General features: G+C 38.5%; 1 protein-coding gene across 1 annotated transcript; it reads left to right on the top strand.

Moving 5' to 3' along the window:
- Positions 1 to 905: 905 nt before the first annotated feature.
- On the top strand, positions 906 to 14681 carry LOC114642676 (uncharacterized). Its single transcript, XM_051928524.1, has 5 exons — positions 906 to 962; positions 1185 to 1457; positions 13348 to 13365; positions 14181 to 14255; positions 14374 to 14681. Exons 1-5 carry the CDS (start codon positions 914 to 916, stop codon positions 14679 to 14681), a joined length of 723 nt encoding a protein of 240 aa, XP_051784484.1. The 5' UTR covers positions 906 to 913.
- Positions 14682 to 14963: the final 282 nt, after the last annotated feature.

Raw genomic sequence — 14963 nt, 5'->3', positions numbered from 1 at the left:
ATTTGTTTTCATTCGTATCATTGTTTAACTGGGGGTTTCAGCGGAGCGACCGCATCTTCTAGGGGTGTATCCAGCCCCCCTCTTCACAATATTCAGTAAAAGTGTGTCAACTAACAAACCTGAGGCTCATTTATACCAACAGCAATACAACTTTACAACACCTCACAGGGACTGGGGTTGCTGTATTTGTACCTATCTATCTATCTATCTATCTATCTATCTATCTATCTATCTATCTATCTATCTATCTATCTATCTATCTATCTATCTATCTATCTATCTATCTATCTATCTATCTATCTATCTATCTATCTATCTATCTATCTATCTATCTATCTATCTATCTATGATTTGAAAATTGTATTTTGCTCCAAGAGATGCAGTTTCTTTATAAGGAGAAAATAACGTAAAAGTGAATAAAGTGAAGAAGAAGCTCACCTTTAAAAGTTTCCACTTGGTGGTTTACTTTATAATGATTAGATCATAAAGATGCATAATCAAGAATCTGAATTAAAAACAATCACTTATAAGTGTAATATAAGGCATAGGACAATGAAACACAATATTGCAGTGCTGCTTAACATGTGAACATCTTGAACCATTTTAGCCAGTATGGGTTTCTGTTTCATCATATTTATAACTTCACTCCCCAAAAAAACATCTAATTCTAATCTCAAACATTTGTACATAATATTTTATCCAAAGGTCCCTGTTTATAGAAACCCTTAGTGAATCTGTGCAGGACATCATATTGTTAGGTTACACTCAACTGTGTGAGATTTCCGTTCCTCACCCTTAACTCTTCACTGACCTTCATTTGCATACTTTAGCTAATTTGCATATGTGAGTAGAGTCACAGAAGTCTTCTGTTATAAGAGCAGTGCAGTTCATTGTACTTGTAGAAATGGACACAATGTTTTCCTTGGCTCTGTTTATCTGGATGGCACTACTCCTTTTACAAGGTAAGTTTGCTAAGAAAACACATGAATACTAAGAAGTGCGCTCTAGAATTTAAATATAATATTTGCTTGATTAATGGAGGAAATTCAACCCAATGTAAAATAAATCACAGGAATTTTAAAGATGGCATAGAAAGCTTTAATTGTACCATTATCAGTAAAAATAAACCTTAACTCAGAAATGTTGTTTTTTTATAAGAATCTTTCTCTGTTTTTGGTCCACAGGCTCGAGCTGTCAGATTGTTCTGACTCAAAGTCCATCAGCCCAGTCTGTGAGTTTAGGACAAAGAGTATCCATCAACTGTAAGGCGTCTAGCTCTATTAGCGATGATGTGCACTGGTACCTTCAGAAACCTGGCCAGGCTCCACAGCTCCTAATATGGGAGGGTAGAAACCGGCAGTCAGGGATTCCAGAAAGGTTCAGTGGCCAGTACTCTGGGACCAGCTTCACCCTGTCAATCAGTTCCTTCCAGCCTGAAGATGCAGGACATTATTACTGTCAACAGGACTATAGCACTCCTTTCACACAGCGATAGAGAGTCGTACAAAAACCTGCTCAAAATAAATGTCAACATGCAGGTGTTCAGGGAGAGGAAATCCTTTGCTTGAATTGACACAAAAATGAGTGCTTTTGACAATCTTCAGACCTCACCTCAAAACTTGCAGCCTTCCAGTCTCTACTCAATGATATTCTAAATACGGAATGGTGAGAGATATTGGCTTCATCTCTTTACTCTTGCAGATAATGTTGGTGTATGGCTTTTATTTGAAAGCAACTGAGGATGTGTAAGGCATTTGTTTCCTTTTCTGCCCTCGTGTCTCAAGACAGCAATAGACACCTTTCTATGAAATCTTCAGTTTCTTGGCAGTCTGTCACATTGAATAACATACATTCTGCAAATAAAAAAAAAACTGGCCAATTTTCAATGCCAGTACCCAGCAGCCCAAGTTAACAAAGTAACAAGTTTCATAATGCAAAGGTTTCTCTAATAACCAGTTAGCATTTCAAATGACTAATTAAGGATAAACTAGAAGTCTACTATCAAGAAAGTTAAGGAATGGCTTTTGAAGATGGGGCTTTGCAGTCATTTAAGAAAAATAAATTATAAATCAGTCATTTTAAGCAGTGACTACCATTAGGAACACTAGTAATGCCTTAGCTAATGTTATTAATGCATTATTCTTAAAATAATTTAATGGTATTTCGGTAAATAATTTCTATCAAAAAGAAGGAAATTTCTAAGTGACCCCAAAGTTCTGAATGGCACCCTAAGCCTGTGATGGAATACTTGTGGTAGAAGACGCATAGGCATGAGTGAATGTGATGTGAAACAAGCACATTAAAGTTCATACTCATATCCAGATATCAAGGTACAGCTGAGGTATGGACAGTATCCAGTTTGGGAATCTAAGTGTTAATTCACTGCTCTTTGTGAATTGTCCTCCTAAGCTTCAATAAACTGAGATCTCTAGAACACTGGAAGGGGCATACTGTATCTGAGTCTGATACGACTGGGATGAGATTTGCCCCCTCCAAATTAGAGGTCTCACTCAAACCTTATAAAGAATAGCTTGCTGTCTACAGGTGAGGTAGAGGCAGCTGCTCAGAGTGGAGGAGTTTGAGAGTGAAGGTAATGTGAAGAATAAACACAGACAACTTATGCAAAAAAGAGTTGGGGAGATTCCCTGCATAAACTCCAGCAGACAGAGAAGTAAAGATGGCTGATTTGTTGGTCAAAAAATGAAAAAAATACATTTGACAATCATGAACAGTTCATACGGGTCTTTTATGGAATGGTGACAGGAAGGAAATCAGAACAGAAAGGAAGTGGAATTGATGTTGAAGAAATTGATGTTGTCGCTGTGAATCAGAAATTACGTCACCATGAGGGGCCGGAAGTGAAGTCATCAAGGGAGGGCCGCATGTGACGTCATCATGAGGAGCGGGAAGTGATGTCATCTCAGGTGAGTCGTAAGCAGCGTCCTTACGAGGAGCTGGAAATAATGTTGGTGAGCAGGACTGGGATGAAAGAAAAGGAATATTCTTCCACTGGTCTGTTGGAAGAGGAAAAAAGGTGTTAGTACTCTGTTCCAACTCCCTATCTCTTGCTATTTCACTCCCTTTCCCCTTTGGCTGCCCCCTAAGTGTGCGTGTCTGACAGTAGCGATTACCTTCATCTAGTATGGCTGGATGTATGACTCTCACCTGACCAAGGGGTTGGAAACTGAAAAGTCCAGAAATTTTCCTTTCATTGTGGCATCAATGAACCTAAGTTCTGAATCTAAATGATAAATTCACTCTGATAATAACAACCACAGTTAGTCAGGTTTTGGATTAAGCCAGACTTGATTGGTAACTTGAATATTCTAATAACTGGCCTTATAATTTGCTTAACTGGGCTGTGTTAAGTAGGTGGGCAAAAAAGACCTCAAAACTGAATGGTACAGGACCAAGCAGCAAACTTTGGTTTCCTTTTTTTCACTTATGCACAACTAAAAAACACAAAAGAGTGTGTCACACACGTGCGCATGGGAGGCAGCTAAAGGGCTGGATTAGTGACAATTCCATATCTGACCAGGGGGTGGCGAGGTGCCCTGGCTTTTTGTCTCAATCCAAATTCCACAGGGTTCTGGCGCCCGTGACAATGTCACTTCCTGGCCAGATGATGTCACTTGCAGTGCCTGTGATGACATCACTTCCGGTTCTGGCACCCGCGATAATATCACTTCCTGCCCAGATGACCCCACGTCCACTTCCGGCGCACATGATGATGTCACTTCCTGTCCAGACCTTTAAAGCCACCATCTTTGCCACATGTCATCAGTTCTGTTTTGGACATTGAACCAGACACAACTCCTAAATAATTAACCCCTTGCAGCCAGAGTATAAAACACGGCTGGCTGCCCAAAACCCTTTTTATGTCTGCTGTCCATTCTTGTGACAAGTGTTACCAGATAAACTGTGAAAATGTTGCTTCCATGTAGTCCACACATTTCAAAGACCATAATTCAACCTTATAAAAGAGTAAGTGCATATGCATAAAATGATTTGTAACATATAATAAAATGTGAATGTCATTGATATTGAAAAATCTTTTCACTTTATCCTCATCCTCAAGAAATTCTTGATAAGGTTCCACAGGAGAGGCTAGTAGTGTGTAGATGAGTGCAGAAACACAGGTAGCAAAAGGTTATGGCCCATGAAATGTTATCAGAATTGGGTGATGTTAAAAGTGGTGTCCAGAAGAGGTCAATACTGGGACCACTGCTCTGTCAAATATATGTAAATGATCTGCACACAAATATTATTAATAACTTTGCACATGATGCCAAACTAGGTGGAAGGGTAGATAATGTAAAATCACCTAACTTGTTACAGGGGGACCTGGATAGCATACAGACTTGGGCAGATTTGTGAAAGATGAAATTTAATGTACACAAATGCAAAGAATTACACAATTACACAAGTTCTGAAACTTGAAAGTGGCCCTTATAAGAAGGACCTAAGAGTCAAAGTGGATTTGCCACTAGCTACATCCAAAGTACAGAAGCAATCAAGAAGACAAATAGGACGACAAGTTAAACAGTGCCCTGATATGTAGAGTACAAGTCAAAGGAGGTTGTGGGTAAGCTTTATGACACACTTGTGAGGCCACACAAGGAGTTCTGCGTGCAGTTTTAGTCTCCATATTACAAAAAAAAAAAACAACCATAGCAGCACTTGAAAAAGTCCAGAGGGGAGCAGCTATCTGAACTCAATGATTTTAGTTCTGTAAGGTGTGAGAAGAGATTAAAGAAATTGAACATTTTCAGTTTAATGAAATAGAGATTAAGTGGTGACATTATTAAAGTGTTTAAAATTATGAATGGAATTACTACAGTGGATCGAGACTGTTACTTTAAAATGAGTTCAACAAAAATACAGGTACCGGCTAAAGGTACATTTTGCATTAATTTTAGAATGTTTATCTTTAATGACCAAGTAGTGTCATGGAAAGTAGGATTTTAGAGATCATCAAATATTGACTTGATATTATTTTGGAGAAATTAGAGGATTGAATGAACAAGATTTGTTTGGTTGAAGAGCCCGTCTTCTTCAATTTTTTTGAATGTTGTAACATACTTAATGTTCTAGTATCTGCTTACTTCTCAGAAAACAAAGTCAGACAGTCCTTGCTGAGACCCCAGAACTGTCAGCAGAAGCCATTATTGTAATATGTCTTAAGCAGTTGCTTATGCATTGCACTGTAAAACACATGTATTAGCCTTTACCAAAGAATCATTGAATCCATTCATCGATCCATCTATCCATCCATCCATCCATCCATCCATCCATCCATCCATCCATCCATCCATTTATGTATTATCTTCCATTAAAGGTATCATTATTTCATTAAAACACTTTGATTCTACCAACACTGGAAACAGGCAATGGGATGCTGAGTATTATCACTTCCACAAGGCCGCTAAGTCAATTTGGAGAGCCAAACAGAACCTCAAAAGTGAGATGAAAAATATGAAGGCCTCACTGGAAAATCAAATACGGGTCTCTTGAGCAACCCAGCTATTATATCCATTACATATTTGATTTAATCTGTATGGCACCTGAATTGTATTTTAATTTTGTAAAATGATAAACTAAATTGAATGTGATACATCCATTTAAGTAAAATTTTTCTAAAATAAAAATTGAATCCAAACGGCCTAATTCAAAAATTGAGAATCTGAGAATTAATATTGAAACAGTAATAATCAAATCTGCAGTGGATTCCGAAAACATTCACTTTCTACACACTTTTTGTTGTAGATTTAATTTTAAATAGATAAAGTTGCCATTTTTGCTCATCAATCTACATTTAAATACCCATAATGACTAAATGCAAGCATGGTTTCATAAAGGTTTACAAATTTGTTAAAAATCAAAAACTGAAATATCTCATTCATTTTAGCAATCATACCCATTGCAGTGGCACTGCGAATTGTAATGGAGTTATTTGGTCAGAACAAAAAGCGGTTTGTATGGTGGAAGAAGAACACCGCATTCCAAGAAAAACAACTGCTAGCTACTGTCAAATTTGGTGGAGGTTCCATCATGCTGTGGGGCTGTGTGGCTAGTTCAGGGTAGGATGAATTCAACCCAAGATCAACAAATTCTTCAGGATAATGTTCAAGCATCAGTCACAAAGTTGAAGTTACACAGGGGTTGGATATTCCAACAAGACAATGACCCAAAACACAGTTCAGAATCTACAAAGGCATTCATGCAGAGGGAGAAGTACAATGTTCTGGAATGGCCGTCACAGTCCCCTGACTTGAATATCACTGAAAATCTATGGGATGATTTGAAGCAGGCTGTCCATTCTCTGCAGCCATCAAATTTAACTGAACTGGAGAGATTTTGTATGGAAGAATAGTCAACAATACCTCCATCCAGAATTCAGACACTCATCAAAGGCTATAGGAGGCATCTAGAGACTGTTATATTTGCAAAAGGAGGCTCAACTAAGTATTGATGTAAATTCTCTTTTGGGGTGTCCAAATTTATGCACCTGTCTAATTTTGTTATGATGCATATTGCATATTTTCTGTTAATCCAATAAACTTAATGTCACTGCTGAAATACTACTGTTTCCATAACGAAGTTGCTAATTTGAAAGCTCAGCCAATGATAAACAAAAATCCAAAGAATTAAGAGGGGTTCCCAAACTTTTTCATATGACTGTATAACAGCCCTCATGGATGCTTAGAGAATGAGGAAAAGAATCTCTGGTCTAATGAGGCAAATATTGAACTCTTTGCTCACCATTTGCCTAATACCATTTCTGCAATATCATGCTATGGGGGTGATTTTCACCAGCAGACACAAGGAGTCAGGTCAGAATTGAAGGGAGGGTGAATACAGCCAAATACAGAGAGGTCCTTGAAGGAAATTTCACAAGAATGCACACAACCTCAAACTTGGGTGATGGTTCACCTTTTAGTATGATAACGAAACGAATCATGCAGCCAAAAGAACACTGGAGTGGCTTCAGGACAAGTATCTGAGTGTCCTTGAGTGGCCCAGCCAAAGCCTAGACCAAAATACCATTGAACATCTGTGAAAAGACCTGAAGATGATAGTTTACAGACGATTCCCTTCCAGTCTAAAAGAGCTTGGCTTAATGAATGAGGCAGGATGTTTATGCTGTCTGTGCCATAAATCATTTAGCAAATGGCCATCTTGATTCAACACTCTGAAGGTTTAAAACTTCTTGCACGAGGTTCACTCACAGAATCGATAGCCACAATAACAGCATTGGTTGTGTTGTGTGTCCTCATAGTCCTCACTCAGTATAAAAGACTTAATATTGTCACGCACATGCACTTTGGAGGCAGGCTAAGGGCTTAACTGAGGGCGGAAAACAAGAGCAGGTTTTTCCAAAGTGTACTTACCTTTCCTCTCCCTCTCCTACAGATCACCCGAAGAGAAACCAGCATAAAGCTCCACTGCCTGCTTCCTAACCACGCCTCCTACCGAGGTCACTTCCGGCCTCAACTGCTGGACTTCCTTCCTGGCTACTATAAAAGACTTTCCTTCTTGGACATGGAACCAGATGTTGTTCTGGAGCCATAGATTGCATTTGTGAATTTTTTCTTTATTTCACTGTATACAGTTTCTTGTATTAGGAATTTGTTAGTTTTTGCACCCCTGGAGCAATTGAAGGTTAAGGGCCTTGCTCAAGAGTCCAGCAGAGTAGGATCTGTTTTGGCAGTGACGGGGATTCGAACCGGCAACCTTTGGGATACCAGCGCAGATCCTTAGCCTCAGAGCCACCACTCCGCCCTTTTTTGTTGCATTGCATGCTGTACAATACGGGGGGCAGTTCCCCAATCCTTTTTCTGCCTTCTTTGTGTCTTTACAATATATAAAGTTAAAAAAGACACAAAGAGATGTGAACTATTATTTAAAGTTAAATTTTTACAGTTAGAAAGAAAAAATGAACAGTTTCATATCTCTGACAAATTGATTATTACACTGAGATTTTTCTATACACTTGAGTTAAGCAGATTTCTGTGAATCAACAATCAGCACTGAAAACGGTTTTCATTAGAGTGAGTATCACCGTCATGTGTACCACTGGAAGTGATGTACAGTATACAAATGCATCTTATTGTACTAAGAGAGACCTGGAGAAACACCAAAACTCCAAGTAAGCAGTCGCTGCAGTGGCAGCGGGTCAGGAACATCATAACAGTATGACTATCAGTGGAGTTCAGTCTGAAGATCAGGATCAGAGTTGGGAGATGTTAGACAGGGAGGAACAGACGCAAAAAGATGGTATTGCAAAACAAATTGTTTTTTATTTACAAGTGCATATAAAAATAGTATCACGCAGTGTTTTTTAAACAGTCCTCACTGCAACTGACACCCCAAAACACAGAAGCAATTAAGTAAAGTAAGTAAATCTATTTGAGAGCAACATTGGCATCCAAATTTCTTAGCCTTTTCCATTTAGTTTTAGGCTGGTGAGTGAAGAACAAGATATAAAAGTACCAGTCACAGGTTCAAATAGTGACGGGTACTCATTTGAGCTGCCTGTGCTGCTAATCTAAGAATACAGTGTTATGGAGTCATTATTGTCACATGACCGTTGGCTAAGTCAAGCACTTTGTGATGGTGTTCTGAAAAGAATATACTTACATATAATAAGTTACATCATAGCACAGTTATCACAAAGCACTTGATAAATGAAACATCATTACAATACAGTACCAAATATTAATAAGATGCAACATTCAAACAATTTAGATGTACAAGTTTTTTTAAGCTCCGCTCAAACATGTACAGTTTAAACCAAATCCATGCAGTTTTGCCTAATTTAAAATATAGAATAAAATGCAAAGCTTTTGATGTTATAATATATAGTCAGTCAGTCAGTCATTTTCCAACCTGCTATATCCTAATACAGGGTCACAGGGGTCTGCTGGAGCCAATCCCAGCCAGCACAGGGCGCAAGGCAGGAACAAATCCCGGGCAGGGTGCCAACCCACTGCAGGTTATAATATATAATGAAAATAAATATTACTCTTATGCTACAACTTAATTTTTTTTAAGGTCAATTTGTACTTTCCAGTGACCAGTACTGAACCTACACAGACATAAATAAATATCACACACAGGAAAATCAGACAAAGACCCTGAAGCCACTCTGCTGGTGCGTATATTAAACAGTTTTAATTAGCATAAAGAGGACTTTGATGCAGCACTTTACTTTTCAAAACTATGAGGTGAGATTTTATTGTCATTAGACAGCTGGATATACCAAATTATTTAATTCAGAAATTAATTGGGTGAGATGTATCAGCATAAGAGAAATAGTAAAATTTTAAAAAGTCAAAACACTTGTGTGTAAAATTATTCACATGCTAAGCAAGCAACAGAAAGTCAGAGACAAATATTACAGGACCAACAAGTTAAAATCTCATGCAATATGGCAGGATTTAATGTTAGTTTCTCAAGTGACAATGAGCTTATTGGCTTGACTACTGCTATAGAGGAAGGCTCCTTTAACTGAGCAGGCTGACTTTTCATTATCAGTCCCTGTCATGAACATTAAAGCAATTAAATGTGATAGGCGATGCTGACGCCATGCTTCTATTTAAGATGGTGCTGTGGTAAAAACTTTGTCCAAGTATACAGATAAAAATACATCAAGACTAGATATTTAGAGAATGGATTATAAGACAGTCAGGAATCTTCTGGCTTTGATTTTCTGACCTTTGATGTTTAAATAATATATTAGGTTTTGATGTTTGTGATTTTTTATTCTTGATTCTGATGTTTGTCTGTTAAGCAACGACCATTAATTAGTCTTTTTTTGGTATTTTCAATTCTCAGTCCACAAATTCCTACTCCTTCTAGTGTGGCGGATGCATAGGACCAATGCCTGGCCTGGACGCCTAGAAAGACCAGGAGAGGGATTATACCTCACCTGGGCCACAAGAGGGTGGTCACCCTGGTCTGTTTGGGGACTATGGGAACGAAGCATGGAAGCTCAACCCCACTGGGGCCCGTGGCCACCACAGGGGGGCACCTGGAGGATTGTGGAGCCCTGGGTGTCAGCTGGCGGAAGAGATTCCAAGGACAACTGGAGTGCTTCTGGGTGCTCATGTGGCACTTCCGCCACACCAGGAAGTGCCGCCGAAAAAATCATCAGAGAGCACCTTGAGCTCATCCGGGTGATTATAAAAGAGGTCGCCTCCTCTGAGTGAGAGAGCCAAGTTGGGAGGAAGAAGTCAACGCTCGGGAGGAGAGGTGGAAAGTTGGAAGGAGAAGTCCAGAGAGGAGAGAAAAGGATGGAAGAAGGGTGTTTGGTGCAGGGGCACTGTGTTATGTTCTGGACTTTATTTTATTAATAAAGTGTGTGTTTTTTGGAACATTGTGTCCGTGTCTGTCTGCACCAAGGCTGAACTACCACACTAGATACACATTTATTGCTCATTCGAGACATTTTTCAATGGAGGACAGGAAACAAACCTCCAGTCGGCAGTATCCATGTAGAAAATAAATCCCCTTTGGCCATGTTTGGATAAAACAAACAAAGTCAAAGACAGAGTCAGAGATGGTCACAGTCCTGGGGCCTCATGCATAACGCCTTGCATAGAATTTGCACTATAACATAATGTAAGCACAAAAGCGGAAATGTGCTTACACACAAAAAAATCCAAATGCATAAATCTGTGCGAACAGCAACTTCCATGTTTTTCCACTACATAAATCCCGGTCAGCGTGAAAAGTAATGTGCCTTCTATCCCGCCCAAACTCATCCAGAATTACACCTCTTTGAATATGTAAATCCAAATAAATAGCCCTTAAGCTCAGCCTTCTTTGAAAAGACAATGGCAAAAGCAAGAGGGAAAATAGAAGGATTTCAGCGAATACCAAGTGGAGACAAGGAAAAACATACTATTTGTTGGTTTAAACAGTGGTATAAACAACAAAAGGAAGTTGATCGAGTGATATAGCGTGTCGGAGAAACTCAAAAGCTTGCACAGTACCTGAAATAAAAAAGAAGTTGTCAGATATCAAAGTCGCTGTGAAAAGGCGAGTCGTAGCCCACTGTCTGAGTGTCATATGAACGCTTATTAGTGTACAGAGAAAAAAAACTAGGCACACAGTGTGAAAAAAAGCACGAAATGTCAACTTTAATCTCAAAATTTCCACTTCAATCACGTAGTTTATTTTGTCATTAAAGTAGAACATCATAAACTTCATCTTAAAATCATTTAATGTTTAGTTTCTCAAATCCCATCGTAACTAAAGTAGCATGTTAAATGCTTTGTTTTGTATTTGATCTTCTATGTGCTCTATGTGTGTGAATCACTACGTGCTTCCGGGCTTTCTCTTCCTCTGAAATGACACAGAATCCATTACATTCGTGATATTACAGCTCTCTGAATATTTAAAATACTGAGATGTATACATGATATAATTTTCATGATGATAGGAGTTAAAGCATGTTATTAAACATGGGAACACGGTGCGTGACCTTCAATGAAATACATTATTGCAGCAGTACTGTCTCTTTCAAACATACTAACCTCCAATTCCTGTCCTTCCTTTTCTTTCTCGAAATACCCAATCAGCACACAATCAGCTCTATAATGATGTTAAGCCATCTGTAAGCTTAGAACGGCGATTCTTCAAAACTTTTAAGGAACATTGAAATATCTTCATAGTACATGTTTAATTATTCTATCCATCTATCCATCCAGTGTCATGCCAGTCCCAGCAAGAATACTGCGCGAGGCAGGAACAATCCCTGAATGGGTGCCAGCTCGTCACTAGCTCTGCGACTCCGAGTCCTCATATGTTTAATTATTAAAAATACAGTATAGATTATTTAAATGAAGTTAAAGTTTTATCTGTATAATATAATAAACATATTTTGCTGTATTTCATCTTTAAAATGATATTGTCATCATATGTAAATACGCGCTTTATAAAGTGGCTCAGGTTGTGCAATATTATAACTGTAATGCAAGTTTACAGTTAGGTGATTGTAATTAAAAGTACAAACAGTTCTACAAGGATCACTTGACGGACTGATTGATTGCGTTTATAGTTCTTGGGATGAAACTGTTTCTGAATCGTGAGGTCCATACAGGAAAGGCTCTGAAGCGTTTGCCACATGAGAGCAGTTCAAATAGGCAGCAAGGCTGAGGCAGTGTTTGCTTGATGCTGTATACCGATAATTCTCTTTCTGATCAGCTGTTGTAGAGCTGTGATTCCTCACTCAGATGCAGTGATATAAATACTCCGAGTGGTGCAGTGAGAGTAATATGGAAAAAGATGATCCGCTATGGCAACCCCAAAGGGGAGCAGCTGAAAGAAGAAGAAGAAGAAGAAGAAGAAGAAGAAGAAGAAGAAGAAGAAGAAGAAGAAGAAGAAGAAGAAGGTGCAGTGAGAGTAAAAATGCTAAAGCAGTTATAGTGTTTAGAATAGTTTGACCATTCTGTGGACCATTATATTGTTACAGGTTAATTATAATCATGTGCATTAAACTAATAAACAATATGCGGTTAATTTCAGTGTATTTATAAAGCCGCATCAGGGATGTGGATCTAAAAAAGAAAGGGTAATCACACAGGAACAGTAACACTGCTTTGATGCTGGGTGTCGCCAGTCTGTAAAACTGAGCACAGAACTTACGTACGCCAGGATATGAGCTACTGTAGAAATGTGCGTGGCTTAACGCCAAGTTTAGGTTTTATACATCGTGATTTGAACATGGAAACGTTCTTACGCAACATTTTTGGGCGTATGCACCATTTATACATGAAGCCCCTGGACACCTTGCCAACAGGTTGTCCACACCCTCCTGGGAATTCTGCATTATAAGCCTGTACTGGGCAAGATTGACTTTCATCCTTTGTTTTCAGGGCTCCCAACTCCCAAACTCCACAAAGACAACAGGCCAGCATGGAATAATGAACATAGAACTCTGAATCATTGACGCAGCAGCATTGTCCACTTTACCATTGTTTTGCAATTTTGAAATATAAGGTTCTAAAGAAATGTATCTTGACCTAGAAGGACTAATTTGTAATAGCTACTTTAAAATAATGAAACGTTTTGGCGGTGCATCAGCTGAGCAGACAGTACTGAACAGTTGACAGTAGCTCCTTCAATAAGCTTTTAACAAGACTTCAGACCTCTAAACCTTCAGCTTTTTCAGACTATTGATGCTCAGGTCACAGTGAAGCTTCAATTGGAGTAAAAGCCTCCTACAAACCTCACTGAATACTTTGAGTCCCAGGATGACAACCAGCTGGAACTTTTGCAATCTACCAAGAATCCTTCATGACATTGTTACAGTTTGAATGTTTTTGCTTTTTCTTTTTTCAGCATTTGTTGCATCACAATGTGAGTGGTACTAACATTTTACATTTTTAAAATAATTGTTATTGTTTTGAAAAATGGCTTCCAATTGTCTCTTGCAGATGTTTTGTCTGTAAATGTGAAGTGCAGTATGTCTTCTAATCTGTTTTTTTTTCTTTACTTTTAATCTGCTTCATAGTCTCTGCTTCATTGCATAGAGGTACAACTGTGTTGCAAGGCATCAAGTGCAGTAAAGAATCCAGCCTAGACGAGATGCCATGCTTGTAGCTTTCCAGTCAAACTGACATGAAGATCTTTATGGTGTGATAGATAGATAGATAGATAGATAGATAGATAGATAGATAGATAGATAGATAGATAGATAGATAGATAGATAGATAGATAGATAGATAGATAGATAGATAGATAGATAGATAGATAGATAGATAGATAGATAGATAGATAGATAGATAGATAGATAGATAGATAGATAGATAGATAGATAGATAGATAGATAGATAGATAGTAGTACTTTACTTTAGAAAATACAACAACTCCACACAGACTAATGGCAGACAAAGGAGTGAAAGCAATAAATGATGTAACTTTTGTACCACTTTATATCATAACAGTGCCTTGATCATCCAACTCTGATGGTGAGAGGAACAAAAGCAACAGCCAGAACAAGCTATGGTCAGGGCCATTTTCTTTATGGAGGTCACTTTTCAGTTTTTCTACACACATTCTGCTGTTCTTGTTTGTTTTGCATCTGCAGGAAGGAGCAGTTTGCATAGAGACGCCCCTTTGTGACGCCCATCTTGGTTCAGCACTCTGACAGAGTTTAAAACTTCCTGAATGAGACTCACTTTCAGAATCTACAGCTACAATGACTCCTTTCAATGTCCTCCTTATTGTACTTGTATTCTGCATTCATGGTAATAGAATTTCTACATTAATTGAATTAAGACAAAAACAGTTACAATGTACTATAAAGTATTCTTTTTATACTGCAGAACACATTAACAGCTTAATTACTTGATTTTTGTCTTACAGACTCAAGATGTCAGATTTCTGTAACTCAACCATCAGCACCAAAGTCAGTTTCCATTGGAGCGAGCGTCACCTTCAGCTGTAGCACTGGGAGTGATGTGAGTAACTACTTGAACTGGTATCAGCAGAGGCCTGGAGAAAAACCTAAACTCCTCATCTACTATACAAGCAATCGCTACGGTGACACCCCGAGTCGATTCACTGGCAGTGGGTCAGGAACTTCATACAGTTTGACTATCAGTGGAGTCCAGTCTGAAGACACAGGTCACTACTACTGTCAGCAGGGCTACAGCTCTCCTTTCACACAATGACAGAGACTCGTACAAAAACCTCATTGAGCTGCTGCTATGTCTGCAGGTGTGAAACTGAAACAAGATCAAAGAGGAACAATAAAAGGAAAACTGACCATGTGGAGGAAATCTGTGTTACATAAACACAATCAACTCCCTTCAGCAGTTATTTTTTTTATTCAGACCTGTTCCAAAAGGAGATGAGCAGGAAGTTACAGAGTCAATGGTTCAAATGCAGCATAATTTCCATCTTACTGAAAGAATAGGAGTCACTGCTCAAAAATGGTGCTATGAAGAATGAAT

The sequence above is a fragment of the Erpetoichthys calabaricus genome, chromosome 5, assembly GCF_900747795.2.
Source record: "Erpetoichthys calabaricus chromosome 5, fErpCal1.3, whole genome shotgun sequence".
Lineage (NCBI taxonomy): Eukaryota > Metazoa > Chordata > Cladistia > Polypteriformes > Polypteridae > Erpetoichthys > Erpetoichthys calabaricus.
This window is presented reverse-complemented; position numbering and strand designations above follow the sequence as displayed.

Bases quoted from the DNA above. Each gene is read 5' to 3' on its own strand.
- LOC114642676 (XM_051928524.1), top strand. From the start codon at position 914: ATGTTTTCCTTGGCTCTGTTTATCTGGATGGCACTACTCCTTTTACAA. The intron at 963-1,184 runs GTAAGTTTGCTA...TTTGGTCCACAG, and splicing joins GGCACTACTCCTTTTACAAG to GCTCGAGCTGTCAGATTGTT. The intron at 14,256-14,373 runs GTAATAGAATTT...TTTGTCTTACAG, and splicing joins ACTTGTATTCTGCATTCATG to ACTCAAGATGTCAGATTTCT.